The following is a 17,448-nucleotide window of genomic DNA, read 5'->3' as shown; positions in this document are numbered from 1 at the left end:
TGAAGGAAAAAATGTGCAATAATACACAATACAAGCACATATATTTCATTCATTGGAATTGATAGAAGAAACTCAAAGACCGAAGAAATTTTTAGTGAAGATATGGAGAAACATGCTACATGAACACTTTGGAATGTAGTAACATGGAAGGCAGCTGACTGGATGTTCTTCCACTCAATACAGAATCTTGATTTTCCACATAAGATTTATATCCATGATACTTATATTTAAAAAAGGAAAATTACAATTCTAAATTCAACTTGACAGAGCCCACTCATGTACTCCTTCCTCCTACTCATAGTAGTGGGCCTGCAACCTGCATAATTTCAATCAGAATTATACCAAGACATTTTAAGAAAGCTTTTCTTTCTTAAGGAATTTGAATATCCTCTCTTTCCTGTTATGTGGATGTTGCTGACTACCTTCTTGTAAAAATGAGTAGCATTAGCCTTGGGATGAAGTTAATAAGCAAGGAGAAGAGAAAGAAAACAGGGTCTTTGGAGACATAAGTCCTAGTCTTGTTTCATCTAAAGCCCTGAACCATCAGATTAAATATACAAGTAAATTATCTTTGTTTAAATTCATTTGAATTGAGTTTTCCACTGCTTACACATACACAATTCTTAACCAACACATACTGTCCACTGCTACAGTCCATTATATGTGACTCACTATGCTCTATGAGAAAATCATTTCCTTCTCTTTGAATTTGAAACAACAGTCACATCTTCAAAAAAGGTTTCCAAGGACTTCAAAATATCAATTTATTTTATCAATAGTACAATAAAACTAAAAATTTGTCTTTGATTAGCCAAAATTTTTTCATGTTCACTATAAATCAGATTCTTTCATATGAAGGGCAAAATTTAAGAATACCGAGGTTAATTAACTTGAAATCCCAAAGAATGCTAGCTGAAACAGGAGGTTGAAGTCAACTCTCAATGGGGTTGGGCCATCTATCATCTGAAGGAGTTGAAGGGACTTTTCATGGTTGAGACCAAGGGCTCACCCACGCTAAGCACACACTCCACCACTGAATTACTCCAGGCCTTGGACGTAACTTCTTAATAGCCCTCTCAACCAAAGTTCCATGTGTTCATGAGGTATTCAGCAAAATCTTTATAATTTTGTTTAAACTTTGCTAAACTTTGCTAATAGTTAATAGGAAGTGAAACAGGATGACTTTTAGTGACAATGACAAACTGTTTCAACTAAAGAATTATGGCTTTGTAAACTCTGTGACATAAGGGCATCTCACTCTATGCAGAAATGCTATGGCAGTTACATGGCACCGAAAGAACCACCTTTGTAACCCCTTCTGATAAACAGGAAACCAGAGCAGAAGTTAAATTTCAAAGAAATTTGACTGCAAATTAAATGAAATTTAATCTACACATTAAATTCTACAGATTAAATTAATCTACATGTTAAATGAATCATCTACATATTATATAAAATTATAATAAAGAAATGATTTAATAGTATCCTTAGTACCAACTTACTTTTTTTGTTCTTTACACAAATATACATATACAAAAACAGACTAGAAGCACTATTACACTGACACAAGAATTTTTCAAAATGCCTAATTTAAAATGTTTTTTATTTTAAGTACAGAAATCATCAAGTCTATCTAATCCCTTTTTTCCCCATATTAGGGAAACCAGCATGAGGGAGAGGTGACTGTGGAGAAGAAATTATCAATTACCTATTGTATGCTGCCCCAGTTCTAGTCCAGGAGAAGGATTTGTTAAAATGAGCTGAAATTTTTCATCTCCTTCTGGAATGTCATCATCAAGAATCATGATTTCTATATTTTTATGCCTTTCTGCATCAGCAAAATGAAGAATCTGGTCAAAAAGTTAAAAAGGAATAGTATCAATTTTAAAAAGACTTTTTTCACAAAATGTTTGGGACAAAACAATATAGTTGTGAAAGCAAATAATAAACTATTTTAGAGGGAATTATTTTCCTTGTTTGCATGGTCTTTTCATTTAAATTGACAATGTTTTATTTGAAAATAAAATTTACAGAGGAAAAGAAGAAAGTGAACACTTGATTAGGGAAAGAAATTTATGAAGAGACAAAAAGTTTTTAAAAACCATGTAATTCATAAGTTGAAAACAATGAAATAAAATAGAGTATAAAACTTTCAAGAAGATAAACACTTTGAGAAGGTCATCTAATGATATGAATTCTTTAACACAAGATCTGTATCCTCCAAGAATGTTGCCTGTTACAATATAACAGTTAATCCATACAGAATAATCTTTGCAATGACTAAGATTCAATGTATATTACTTACAAAACTAGTGAAATTATTTTGCATATGGAAATCTGTTCTAATTTACTGTGGGATAGGTTATATAACATATATAGTTAAATAACAATGTATTACTTTATGCAGGACTTAAATCACTATAATTCTTAGGGAACGGTGATTATACAATAATGCATAAAGGTCATCAGTGATAGATGTTAAGACCTACCACTGGGTTAAATATGTAATCCAGCCCCAGTTGCGCTTCCAAATTCTGGGCGTACACAAACAAGGAAACCTGGCCAAGGGCCTCTCCGCTCCTCTGTGCTACCAATGTTACACTTCCATGGGTTTCATTTACTACAAATCTGTAAGAACGGAAAGAGAAAGTACAGGAGTACATTTATTTTTCTTCTGTTTGGTAGATGGTAAAGGATCTGAAGCTCAGAAAAGGGCTCTCAGAGCCTTGGGATCACCTGCTGCGCTGCCATTCGATCACCCCTCGGGCACCGTCATTGGCGTCAATAATGATTTGTGCAGTCAAGCCTTCTGAATCTGAAAAAAATGTAGACACGTTTAAATAAACACAAATTTATTACTATAAATTTTATATAAAGTTTTATTATTAAACTTTAAAGTTTCATTATGCTTGATATAAAATTTAAAGATAGTCCCTGTGAGATTATATAATTCCTAATGTGAATATTGCTGATACTACTCAAAAGATTTTAAGAATACAAAGGTACCAATGCTAATAACACTGAAAAAGATCACTTTGCTAACATGAGCCACTGACTCATAAAACTTTAATCAATATGAACAATATAAAGTAATAAGCAACAAATAAGGTTATAGAGTTTTTCCCATAATTTAAATAAAATTTTAAAAATTGGTACCTCTGTTCTGTAAGATGGGAAAGAAAATGGGGATAGTTGGAAGATGTAGTGAGGGCAGAAAAAAAGAAGTCAAAGAAATGGGAAGAGAACGGCAGGCAGGTAGTGGCGCAGAGACAAATACAGGTCTGGAAAAGAGACACAGGGACATAGATACACAAACCAGACAGGCAAGAAAGGTGGAGTTTCTATTAAAAAAGGGTTTCACAGAATTAAAAAAGGGACTGATATTGAAGTGAATATCTTATTTTTATTTTGTATTCTGTTCGCCAAGCTTAGTATGTTACTAATACCTGCTATTCAGTCTCGAAATATTAACTAACCCTGTTACTCATGTTTGTGTTTTTTTAAAATATTTTTTAGTTGTCAGTGGATCTTTTATATATTTATATGTGGTGCTGAGTATCGAACCCAGACCCTCACACATGCCAGGCAAGGGCTCTACCACTGAGCCACAAGTCCAGCTCCTTGTTTGTGTTTTAATATTTGTCCTTTTCCTTAGTCTAGATTACTTATGACAGCAGCACAGACAGAGAAAGGAATAGGGCATGTGCAAGTCTCTCTAGATTGAAGAGAGCAATACTGACCAGGAGAGAATATAAAACCAGGATTTGTACCCATCAGACTGTCCCAGTTCTGCCATTTCCCAGCTGTGTGATTTTGGACATATTATTTAGTTTCTCTCAGCCTCAGTCCCCTCATCTATAAAATGGGGAGATGTAAGCAATGGCAGTGTATCATTACAAACATATGAAACAGGAGCATCATAAAGCACTGAATAGAAGTCAGCTGCTCAAACTGCCTCTAATATGATTATCACAGAAGCAGGAAGTATTTTATTCTTTTTCTTAGTATGAACAATATTTATCATGTAATCAGCCTAGTCATTGCACTCTTATTTCTTTTGCAAAAGATTTTAAATCTGTCAAACAATAATATGTAGGAAACTGATTAATTCCTTTCAGTATTTTCAAGCATCACAGTAACCCTCAAATGTGAATGAGGAATGCTGTTTCTCAGGTCACTGAGCTTACCCATGCTTCTACTCTTTCACCAGGTTAATGTCCTCTCTGTGCAATATACCTTCTACCCTCAGGATGGGGTCACGGGGTAGGCCACCTTCTGTGCTACTCACCCCCATCCCCTAGGGGACCATCACACACACAGGCTTCAGACAAATATTCTTAATACTAAACATCCAAACTATAAACAAGAGTTTTTGCTCAAACATGGGAAGATATCTTTTTAAAAGAATCTACATATATCCATACCAAAATTCAAATTTTACCTTTCAATCTGTAATGAATTAACTGAGTCTTTTCTAAAAGCATGAAAAGAAAAAGATCAAAGGTCAAAAAAGATTCAGAGAACACAACAAACAAACAAAAGATCTCCTTAACTGAAAAGAAAAGAAAATCACTTGATGGTTGGGAGAGCTAATGAAAATAAGTTAATTAAATGTTTAAAAACATGAAAGGAAAATGCTTTCCCAAGAACTAATTCTATTTTGAGGATTACAAATTTGCTTATAAAATAGTTGTAAAATTTAAAGAGCACAACATAATAATTCTTAATGTCTTTATATTGTCCAATGTATAAAACCACAATAATGTTGCTCTTTAAATTAAGATAAATGTAAAAGCCCATCATATTTTCCCACATAGTTAAAATGAACAAACACACTTCTGATTAAAAATTAAGTTACTTTACTTCACTGGAGGTGAGTAAAATGAAATAAGCAAACAGAAAGACCCATCATACCTAATCTTGGAGGAAATGAAGTTAAAGGGGCCATGATAAGTTCCACATAGGTTAAATTCACCAGGAAATATTCTTCTAGTTCAGGTATATCATCCTGCAAAAATTACACCCATTAAATTCCTTTAATTATGCTTTCAAAGGAATTACCCATCAGAAGCTGTTTTGTAAGTTGCCTTAGAAATATATATGCATAAATGGTATATAGAAAATATAAAAATACAAACGCATTAGAAAATATTTAAATGGAAAAAAATAAACATAGAAGTTTTAAGCTCATACCTGGCTATATAACAAGTTACTAGGTTGAACAATATGAAACCACTTTAAATAATATATTTTTATCCTAGACTTATATAATACACAAACCAATTATAAAAATATATAAACCTAGTTATTTTAAATACAATATGAACAAAAGATTTTACATTTCTATAATATCCAATATTTTAATGATGAATAGAATGATACCATAATATATATAAAACATATATTACATATATATATATATATATATATATATATGTTGCAGTCAAGGAGACCTACTTTCAAATTCCATAATTATAGGTGAGTTTCTTAAATTTCAGAGCTCCAATTAGACCATCTTTATAATGTAAGAAATAATAGCTACTTTGGGGTGGGATTGTAATAATAATTTAAAATAATATTTGTGGACTACATGATCTACAGATAATACTTTTTAAATGATAGTTATAATTGTTAATCACTAGACTACATAATAGCAAAGAAAAACTAAGCAGGTACCCCAAAAGTAAAGATCAGCAAAACCCATATCAGGAGTGACCAGCAAGTCACCAATAGTTACACATTCTCTGTGTAACTATTGCTTTTGTTTATCAGACCTGCAGTGTTTTAATCTAGTGTTATTCAGAAAACAGAAAGGGTTGCAAAGAGCTAGGAGAAAGAAAAGTGAAACTGAAAACCCATGTTTAAAATCTTGAATTGTAGGGGAAAAAAAAAAGAATGGCTATTTATTTTCTGTTTTCAAAACTAATGTAACTAAGGAATAATCCACTTATTTAAATTCAGTTACATTAACAGATGAAACATTTGAAAGATGACTTTCCTGTGAGTTTTGTCAAATCCTGGGTTACCTGCTACACTCTGATATAATATTACCTTTTATTTTATGGATTTGGCAGTCTCATAATGTTACCTTAGCTCATAGTGCCACAGAAATCAACAAAGTAAGAGCTACTCACTTCAGATGGTGGATAGCTTATACTACTTTCTTTCTTTCTTTATTTTTTTGGTGGGGGGTTACTAGGGATTGAACTCAGAGGTGCTCAACCACTGAGTCACATCCCCACCCTACTTTGTATTTTATTTAGAGTCTCACTGAGTTGCTTAGTGCCTACCATTGCTGAGGCTGGCTTTGAACTCCTGATCCTCCTGTATCAGCCTCCCTTGTACTACTTAAAATTCATAAAAATAAAAGATACTGAGACAATAAAAGTTTTTAAAAATGAAATCCCCAAAATGCATAGTAATTGAAAAATGTTTTTCAAATGCAATATTCATTCTCCCCTATAATTTTATAAACCTCTTAAAAGTGTATTTTAGTAGCTGAAACACAGCCCTAAAACAGCATGGGAGTTCACAATATGAAAAATCATTTAAAGTACAGTTTTGGTCACCAATGTTTACTTTAAGCTTGACCATAATCACATTTTATGCTATCAGTACCTAGTGAGATTCCTGCTTCTCCAATTTAACAGGTTCTGCCCACAAAGACTGTCACCTACATGGATTTGCTGGTCCAATAAATTGTTTGGAGTAATCAAAATGCTCCTTTGGAACCTTTAAAGCCATGCCTTCTTACAGGGAGCTGCCCTGTGGAAATTCTCTTTTTCACAAAATGTTTTATAAGCAAAAACACAAAAACAGGATAGTCCATCTAAACAGGAGTAGACACTCCTGTGTGATTTAGAAAAAAAAAATCATGAAAAGTAATAAGCTGATTTAAAGGAACCAAGAGAGGGAATGGATCAGAAATGAATTCAAGAAATTTCAAGAAATATAGAGCAAATTAAAAATTATCACATAATTTTAGCCTTTATGAAGTTTGTTACCTTAAAAAGGCTTACATGTTTTTGCTTGCTCTCTTGGACTCCTATAGGTAGGTTAGAATTCTCTTCTTGGAGGTATTAATATGTTTTAGATAGGATATTCTCCCAAGGTCTACTTTGGGGTTACTTCAGGTTTAATAACAGGAAAATAACAAAAGAGATTTACCTCAAGTATAGTGATATTGATGGCTGCTGCTGTTTCCCCTTCTTCTAAAATCAGAAAGCCAATTACCGGGACAAAATCAACTTCTGGTTCTGCAAGGTTTCCCTCGGTTCGATTCTTCAGACTCAGCATTCCAGGAACCGTGGCATATGTAACATTGATAGCTCCTAATTGAATTGGTTGCAAAAAGATTTTATAGTTATTTAAACTTTTAAAATAAATCTCATTGTGGACTCTGCCTTTCCTTTAGCAACCGCAGTAGCTTCTATTGTTGGCCTCAATTCCTCAGCCTTTCCTATTTCTTTACCAGGTGAGGACCAGCAATGGTCCTTTCTGGTAAGACATATGTACCTGCCTCAGGACACTGAGTTTGTATGACTCTATCAAGAGTGATGATGCGCTAGTCATGAGCCTAGACCTTGGGTTTTCACTTGCTTTCTTGTGCTTCTACTTGCCCAGGAGAACAATAACAAACATGGAGAAAAGCCAGCACAGCCAAGCCTGGAATTATCAGCAGACCCACACACCACCTCCTACCACATGCTGCTGAGATTTGTTACACATCATTTCTGTGCAAATAGATAATTCCCTTGGAATCTTTTCAAAACTAAAGAAGTTATAAAGTACTGTCCTGAGCTAATAAACATTAATTTTTCCTTCCCTTATTTAGTTTAGTAATGGCTTTATCCACACAAGTAGCATACTTAGAAAGCCCTTGCCAGAAACCCCACTCATTCTAGAGCAACACAAACCTAGAGACCCGAATTCTCTATTGATGAAGAGCTGAATCGTCACATTAGCCTCCTGCAGTAAGATGAATCTTGATGAAAGAGCAAAATTTAAAACTCCATGAGGTTCATCACTGGCTTCCACCGTCAAGACAGCTGCGTATCCTTGAGTATCAAGCAGAGCAATTCCTGCTGGTGGAACTCCTGAAAACATCAGGGACCCCATCAGGAAACCTAACAGCAATTTGGCATTAACATCTAAGTATGTAAAATATATCCCCACTCTCTAAAGCGTCTTAAAGTCACCAGAAAGGGCTCTCCTTTCTCACGTCTCTACAGAAATGTCCAGGTGACAAAGAGCCTACATTCCCTTTTCCTTCCAGAGAGCAAATCATGAAACTTTTCCCTTAGTCTATTATTGTCATTATGGACTGTATTTGTTATCTGAATTACAGCAATTGAGTAGAATCTAAGTACCTAGATGTCTGCTTAAAAATGACTAAATTTAAATTGTCCATAAACTGTAATTGGTCTAAAATCCAAATTGGTTTGTTGGCATAAAATTAATTTCAAAATTTTCTACCCTTGGAAATGTATTTTATTCCCTAATTAACTATTTAGTAAAATTTTTTAGAGTTTTTTTCCTTAGTCCACAAAGAAGTATTCCTATCCTGTGTTAGTGTTTTTGGATCTAACATTTCTAAGGAACAATGTTTAAAGTAACATTTTTTAAATTAATATTTATTGTTAAAAACAGAGAGCAATACTGTTTCTTTTCTGAAAATACCAGAAAAGGTTCAAAACTGAATTCTGAATTACCTTGTGTCCTGACATCATACAGAATGACTTGATACACTTCTTTTTCCTCAGGAATGTTGTCATCCAACAAATGTACAAATATTGTTTGATTCATTGTCCCCTATGTCAAACAGGAAGAAATCCATCCCTGTTTTATTACTGAACATAAACTATCTCCTCCTTGTATTGACATAATAAATCATGCATCCAAACATATTTTCATTTAAACAAAGATTTCTGTGACTTAGAAACATTAATTAAATAATAAGCATTGGCATGAGAAACCAGGCTTAAAGCAGAAAGGAGCTAACTGTGAAAGATTCTGAAGGTTGAGCTAATTAATGTAAATCTTATCCAATAAGCAATGTAGCACTATTAAAACCTTCACACAAGGCAGTAAGTTGGGGAGATTTCTATAGCACTGGAGATTAGAAAAAAATGGAGCAAGGGAAAAAAGATAACAGTGTTGCAAGGATGCCAGTTACCAGCAGTACACTGCGGTGCACAAGTGGAGGATAATGACTCTTTGGCTTAACCCTCAAAAGAGTGGAAACGAAGAGAAAAAGAATAAACATATCATCAAAGAAGAATTCATACCAATGGGTGTGAAAAAGAATGATAATAACTGCAATACAGTGATGTTGATTTTCTATCCCATTTTCCTCAAAATACACAGTTTCATCCTAGAAATTTATGGTGAAAATTTCTTTGTGGTATTACCTCAGGAAAGAAGAGTTGTCCAGTAAAGTTAGCAAAATTGAATTCTAAATTTTGTCCAATAATTTTCCAGTCAACAGTAACATTTCCTCGACCAGGAGGTGTTCTTATCACAAGAAATTGCAACATTTCTCCTGCAAATGAAATGTCCTCATTGATAAGTGCTTAATGGAAAAATGAGCATTCACATTTGAACTCAACAAAACCCAAATCTCAAGCATGCAACTATTGCAGCAACTTTTCCAAGAACATTACAAAGCTGATCTGTTCGAATTCTCTAGAAGCTTTATTCATGCTTATTGCTTATTAACACTGGGATCCCATTTCTAAAATACTTTCATTAGGTAGAACTTCAAGAAATTTAGTATGTAAAAATTACAAGAGCACATGCTAAAAATGGGAAACACAAACTAGTATCCACTTCAAAACATGCACCAGAACATGAATGTTCTGTAAGTCAAAGAAAATAATGAAGTCCTCATGGTCAAAACTATAACACAAGTAAATTCTTTCTTCACTTCTCAAAAGGAAACAAATTCCTTACACCGGTATGCAATGTGATTTTGCACAATGCATGCATAAAAATGCTTGCAAATACCTGAAAATCACATTTCTTTAAGATTTTAACTTACATATACCATCAATGATTTTGTTTTATAAAAAGAAATACAAAGGAAAGGTGTCAAATCTGTATATCAATGTCTGTAACTTCATCAAAGTCACAGTCATTTTGATAACTGAGTATTTTAGATACTTCCCATTCCTGGTTTTTATCTCTATGTATTATTATATAAAACTCAAGAAAATCAGAAGAACTTTTTTTTTCAAAGTGCTAGAAGTGGGAAGAAAGTTGCTAGGAATTAAGCTGATGACTATTTGACTTGCTGAAAACTACTCAATTCACTCGTTTTATATGATTATAAATACAGGTTAATGTATTCTAATGAAAAATAAAGAATACTGTTACAAAAAGATAAACAGAACAATGCTTAAAAGGTTTAAAAGAACACATCCTTATTCAAATTTTGTAGCACAGACATATAATTGAAATTCACAAATACTCATTTAAAAGTCACTTTTACTTAGTTATCCAAATAGGTTTGATGTATATAAGTCGTCTTCCAACATTTTTTGAACAAGGGAAGTAGGGATACATAGAGATACAACAATAAAATATAAATACCTTTTTCTAATATTTTATCAAACTACTACAGTTTATATTTCTAAAGATAATAAAACTGAATACATATTTTAATAGAAATTTCTTAATTAAAATATCATTGATTCATTAATTTAGAAACTCATGTTAATTACTAAAAAAACTAAAATTTTCACATTAAATTTTAACATAAATTTAATGTAAGGAATTATTTGGGGAGAGTAGAGAATACATAGAAAAAGGTAAAAGCATCACAAAATTTTTTTAATTCATTTTAAGTATTTCAGTACAAACATTAGTACTCTAAATATTGACTTTTCCTTTTTCTTTTTTCCTTAGCACACAGGAACTACAAGTGAAGAATCAAATTTTCTAAAGGTTTAGGTATAACAGAAAAAAATCGCACAATCAGCCATAATTGCCAGTATATCATTTAAATTTTTTACATTTGTATGACTCATTTGAACAAAATATACACACTAATATCAAACTCTGGATCTTCTCTATTGCAAAGCACACAAACTTCTTATAGAGCAAGTTTGTGTTGAAAAAATAGTTTGTTACTAAAAGGATATGAAAATCCTTCAAGTTAAAATGTTTCAACTGCAGTGTTGCCTGGTAACACAAACAAAAAGTTTTCTGAAGTCATGGTTTCCAAATATTTAGGAATCACAAATCTGGTAGAAGTTCAAAAATAAAATTATGATAGTTTGATTAAATGCAAAAAGTGCAAAGAAAATACAAATCAAGAAAAAATGTAGGTCAATAAATATCCATGTTGAAGGGGGGTTTAATAAAAATTGTGGCTGAAATTTATATATAAAGATTTGGAAGTCAACATTCCATTCTGATGTTAAAACAAAAGTGAAATGTTGAAGGAAGAAAAAAAATCTTCCCACGAACTTGCTACGTGGAAAAATACTCAAAGTCTAACACTACTTAATAAATTTAACTTCTAAAAATTTAACAAGTTGCCATAAAAGTAATTTCCAAGAAAACATTGCAAGAAACAAAATTTGAAGCATGGTACACATGGTGCACACACACACACACACACACACACACACACACACACACACCTAGATAAATGAAAGGTAAACAAGTATTTCCTGAACACACAATCTTATAAGCCTATTACAAGTTCATCATGTCAACAATAAGAAGAGTATGAAAATTTTTCTAAGCAATTAAGAGAGATTCCCCGAAGCCAGGTCTATTTAAAATACCTCTGGGGGGAAAGCACTGGCTATACCACAGGTGACCACTTTCTAGCAACAAGGAGTTAACCAACAGTCATAGGAAAAAGAAAAACTCAGAAACAAGTGCTTAGTCTTTGAAACCTAAGACAAAGGACAGGAGGAAAATCCTGAAGATCATATATGTTCAAGTTATCCCATAACAAACATTTTACTAGGTGGTCCACTGCCTCCTGGTTTTTGCCAAGGATGAAAGCCTGAGGAGCACCCTCAGCTACCAGTCTGACCACATTACTTGAAAATCATCTTGATATGTAATTCACGCAGTCCACCCAGAGTGGGCACCACATTTCAACCTTCAGGCTGAAGAGCTATCAAATAGTGTCTAGACCTAGCCTTATGCAGATAAAAAATACAACTTAAAAATGCATTTTAATAACCCCGAGTGTTTCATCCACTTATTCCAAAAACCAAGATTCTTTTTATAAAGATAAATAGCAACTATACAGAAAAATAGCTTAGTCAATAAATGTATACATGATATATATATACATACATATGTACATATACATACACACACACACACACACACACACATATATATATATATCACCCAAATTAATTGCCTCTACAATGAAAAGAAAATGGGTTAAATATTACAGGAATACAAATAATTTGAATCAGACTGTCAACAGGAACATAGTTTTAAAAAACTAATTTAATATAATACTCCTATATTGGTATTGTTAAAAAGAATTACATGTCTTATCCAAATCTTTATGTAAAAAAGCTTTATGCTGTCTCCAAAAAAAGAAAAATTTTAAATCCATTGAACATGACATGATGATTATGATGCTGCTGAGCTGGGTGAGTGAAATATCTAATATAGGTTTATAAAGAGTACATTTATGCACCATTTGCAATCACAGTAAAATCCATTGTCCCATATTTCTAAATTCTGTCCATTACATTTGAAAAGAGTAATATTTACCATTGCACATCTCTCCAATTGCTTTAGGACAAAACATAGAAATAGGATTCCTCAGAATTCAATACATCATTACACACTAAAGCAATTCCTTCCCATAAATCACAAATGGAATTCTAGAGCCCAAAGTCCAGCATCAGCCACATTTTAAATCTAATCACAGAAATGAAGCTCCAACACTAGCCAGAAGCAATGTTAACATTGTTGAGGGCCCACACAGCACAATTTTTTTTAGTCTATTTGTTTAGCAGTTATTCTTGAATTATCACCATGAAGTTTTCATTAGTTCACTTCAGTAAACTTGTCTTAATACACATTTCTTTATGAAGTTTTTGTTGTAATATTATAGAGAATACATACAAAACATACTGAATTCTTAAGTTCATTATGATTTTGAAAAAATAAAATTAATTTAGGCTCTAGAAAATGGCTTAGAAAAAAGGGGTAAAAAGTAAATAAAAAAATAGAAATCACTCTTCATTTTTATTTGAAATGTAAAATATCTAAGGAGTGCTTATGCAAGCAATAAAAACAATTCAGTGTTTTCTTTCCTGTATCAAACACATATTCATAGACTGGTATGCTGATGCAAATTTTTAACCAATAACCCACTTGGACTAATTATCTTAATTAAAATCCCTTTTCTTCTTTGCATCTCCTGCAGATACAGATTCAGGTGTTGAAAACTGAAGATACCAGTAATATGGTTTTCAAGGTGAAGTTCATCCAGCCGAAAGAGACTACAGGTGCTAGTATCTGCAATTTCTCCAAGATGCTTTGGTACCCAGCAGGAGAGCCTTGGTTTCTTCAGAAACCATGCATTACCATCATCACCAGACAGAGAATCCATGTTCACAACACTAGTTACCTTACAGTTAAAATCTCCTTAAGTTGATGCTGGAAATTCATATTTTTTGTTTTCTTTAAAAACAAAATTCCATCATATCACAGCAAAGCACATGCCTAGTCTAGCTCTAAATTCCTTCTTAAATCTAATTTAAACCTCCTGGCCTCTAGCCTTATTTGTAGCCTCCATACCATCAACACTTAAACTCTTTACTTATATAATATTTTCCTCCCCCAAATTTCTCCAACAAAACAAAAGCAAATTCAGGTTACTGCTCTTTAATTTTTCTCCAATGTTGCTCCTTTCCTTGTTCTCATGGCCAACGAGCAGTGCTTCTCAAAACTGTATACCATGAAAAGGCTAGGGTTGTAGCTCAGTGGTAGAGTACTTGCCTAGCATGTGTGAGGTACTGGGTTTGATTCTCAGTACCACATATAAATAAATAAAGATCCATGGACAACTAAAAAACAATTTTTTTAAATACTTTATGCCATGAAAGACAAAGGCTTATTTTCTTCTGTTTGCCTTAATCCATTATAGAATGACATTCTTGTAAAATACAATAAATTGAAAGACTATGTAAGTTAAATATCAAAAGAACACATGGACTACAAGCCCAGAGAAAATGCTTTTGGATGTCATGGCAAAGTGAAACTGGTGTAAAAGTTAATAATCTTATCTAATTATAGACCATTAGCACTCTGTGAATGGAAACAGGCCTGAGAACCCAGCTTTTGAGTTGTTGTTGTTGCTGTAATGGAAAAAATACCTTTATTTGATTTATTTTTATGTGGTGCTGAGAATCGAACCCAGTGCCTCACATTCTACCACTGAGCCACAACCCCGACCCAAGGACCCTTCTTTGAGGAGCACTCCTCACAGGCCACTACATCCATTAGTTTATCCTTAGATATCCTCTTTCTATCCCCAATTCTCCTTTACAATCCATCCACATCTGCTACTATTTTCTCTAGCCCATTTGAAAATTTAATCTTGCTTGTTGGTCACATTAGTATGAGACCCATTGACTAATTACTTCCTTCTTCTGGTAACTAATGAACATTTCTCCCTAGTTTCGTCTGACCCCTTTCTCCTTTCGGTTCTTACCTTTCCCAGTATCTTAGCCTGGTGTTCTACATGGTTCCATCCTTGATAACTTGTTTATCTATTATGTTCCCAGAGATTGTATTTTCCTGATTTCAACTATCATCTCTGAAAATCCAACTTCTATCTCTAACCTGAGATAGAATTAGAGTTTCTTACTAAATTCTTTCTTTCACATAGACATTATTACTCACATTCATTACTCTTTCAGCTCAAATCACTTCACATATTTATCAAAAATTTCTGCATTGTCAGGTTCTCCAGCAAATAAATTCAAACAGAATGAGGTCTTTCCTCACAGTGTGCCCGGTAAGTGTGGGCTTTGGATTCCAACACAGTTGGATTTAAAGTTCCACATCTCATCTCCAATTCAATTTACTTAAGTAAAAATCTCATGTATTCTATTATACCCAGTTCATAGGACTGCTGCTAAAATTAAGTGAAGTAACTGAAGTGGAGCAACTGTCACACAGAAAATACCTTATAAATGTTCTTCTTGTCATTAATATTAACTATCCCAGCAGTGACATTTCATTTATATTATGTTATAAATAATTTTTTGATAATAATTTGTCTTTAGATTGGGTTATGGCAATTTGTTAGTCACTCTTAATCATTATTACTATGACAAAATGCAATTCTAAACCATTAATAAAAGAGTGTCAGAAAATGGCTCAAACATTTACATAAGTAAATTCAATAAACTTTCAAATGGGAAGTATATACTAAGGAGACAGTAAACAGTGAAATATATTCAGATTCCAGCACAGTCACAAATTAGTTACTTGATTTTGTCAAGTCACTTGATCTCTCTCAGTTTTGTTTTCTCATCTGTGGCGATCCATATACATGATTTATATCATTCACATTTCTTAACTCTTTAAAATTATTTTTTAATTCCAAATACAAACAATGTGGTGAAACAATTTGTAAATTTTTTTTAAATCTCCAAAATAGGCTTGTTCAAAGACAAAAACAAAACAGTTGTAATATCTAAAACAAAAAAATTACCCTATATATATTTATGATATGAAATAAAAAATAAGAATTCAAGAAAATTATAGTGTTTCAAGGCAAAATATAGATATTACATAAGATTTTCCAGTTTGGCACTCTTTATAAAACATACAAAAACAATATAAAATCAAGGTTAAAATGTTCACTGATTTTAATCTAGTACTTGTTTTTAACAGTGAGTCAATATTTCACTGCTTAATAGCAATGGCTACTAAAAAGTATATATTACATTTGCCAAGAACTGTGCTAAGCACTTTACATTTATTAGCTCATTTAATCCTATGAAGTAAATAACATTTTGCCATTTAACAGATGAGAAAGCTTAGCATCTCAGGGTTGACTACTAAAATCACACCAATAGAGAGTGGCAAGCTGGAACACAGAATCATTCTGCAAGCCTCCTACATCTAGTTAAGCAGTTCACTAAGCCCTTTCCCAAATATGTCCCATTCAGATGAAAACACACAGTTCAACAAAATAATTAAAAGAAAAAAATCACAATCTTTAAAAGACTAGGCAAAAAATGACATTCATAGAAAAGAAAATGAATGTGCTCAAAAAAAAGAACCCACCTTCATGGCCTATGACAGATCTGGAAGCTGTCTGAAAGCTAACAATTCCCGCCACATTGTCATTGGCCAAAATATTCACTCTAACAGTGTCGGAGCTGGGCAAAATTCTACTTCCTCCTTCAGTATACACCAAACTAACTATGATGCTTTCATCATCCTCTGGATCAGAATCATCCAGAATGGTTAAAATGGCTGTCTTTTTGGTTTCACCTATAAAAAATTTCATGGAATTAAAAACCACAGTAACAAAATCATGAACATAGAAAACTCAGAAAGGCCCAAAATAATTTCTATCTTACAAAGTGAAGTAAAAAATAACATAAGTTCATTATAATAGTTCAGTATTTGGGGCAATCTTAGCAGCATTAAAATCAAATTTTCTTTGTTCACCTATATATTTTTTACATAGAAAACACTGTAAACTTTCATTAATGTGTAGAGGAACATTTTAAGTCACTAAAAAGTTAAAGGGTAGAATTATTTCAAAGAATCATAGCTTTATTTCCAATGACCTAAGTTGAGAGGAAGTTTTTTTTGTTTTTTTGGTTTTTTTTTTTTTTTTTATGATGCTGGGGATTGAACCCAGGGCCTTGTGCATGCAAGGCAAGCACTTTGCCAACTGAGCTACATTCCCAGCCCGAGAGTAAGCTTTAAAAGCATTTTCTGTCTAAGAATTGTTGCCTTAAAGACAATGGGGTCTCACTCTCATTCTGACATTATTGTGGAAAAATATTTTAAAAAAAAATTTTTGTAGTTGTAGATGGACAACATGCCTTTATTTGTTTACATTTTTATGTGGTGCTGAGGATCGAATCCAGTGCCTCACACATGCTAGGCAAGTGTTTTGCCACTGGGCTACAGCCCCAGTCCCTATTATGGAAAAATTTTAACCAGGTATTCAACCCATCACCTCCCTGAAAAACCAGAAGCACATAGGGAAACGTGGTCAACATGGCAGGATGAGGTCAGGGCAGGAAAGGGATGACAAATTCCAAGGAAAAGAACCAGCATGAATAAGATAAGCCTTTGGGCAACCAGACAACACCAAGAACCAACTTCCAGGATGTAGGGCACTGTAGGAAATAGGCAGAAAATGAATTCAAAGGGAGGCAAGATGGCCAGTGGGGCCAAACAATTACTTTGCAATTTGGTCTAGAA

At 33.1% G+C, this 17,448-nt stretch overlaps 1 protein-coding gene across 1 annotated transcript in view; it reads right to left on the bottom strand.

The window, feature by feature from the left end:
• Positions 1–17,448, bottom strand: part of Adgrv1 (adhesion G protein-coupled receptor V1) — a 583,921-nt gene that overhangs the window by 425,428 nt on the left and 141,045 nt on the right. The window contains exons 34-42 of the mRNA XM_047556631.1: positions 16,291–16,500; positions 9,411–9,541; positions 8,712–8,811; positions 7,917–8,096; positions 7,168–7,331; positions 4,915–5,008; positions 2,737–2,815; positions 2,490–2,628; positions 1,709–1,850 (exon numbers count right to left, since the gene is read on the bottom strand). Coding sequence (XP_047412587.1) covers positions 1,709–1,850; positions 2,490–2,628; positions 2,737–2,815; positions 4,915–5,008; positions 7,168–7,331; positions 7,917–8,096; positions 8,712–8,811; positions 9,411–9,541; positions 16,291–16,500 — 1,239 coding nt within the window. The remainder of the gene's footprint in view (positions 1–1,708; positions 1,851–2,489; positions 2,629–2,736; positions 2,816–4,914; positions 5,009–7,167; positions 7,332–7,916; positions 8,097–8,711; positions 8,812–9,410; positions 9,542–16,290; positions 16,501–17,448) is intronic.

The sequence above is a fragment of the Sciurus carolinensis genome, chromosome 6 (genome assembly GCF_902686445.1).
Source record: "Sciurus carolinensis chromosome 6, mSciCar1.2, whole genome shotgun sequence".
Lineage (NCBI taxonomy): Eukaryota > Metazoa > Chordata > Mammalia > Rodentia > Sciuridae > Sciurus > Sciurus carolinensis.
This window is presented reverse-complemented; position numbering and strand designations above follow the sequence as displayed.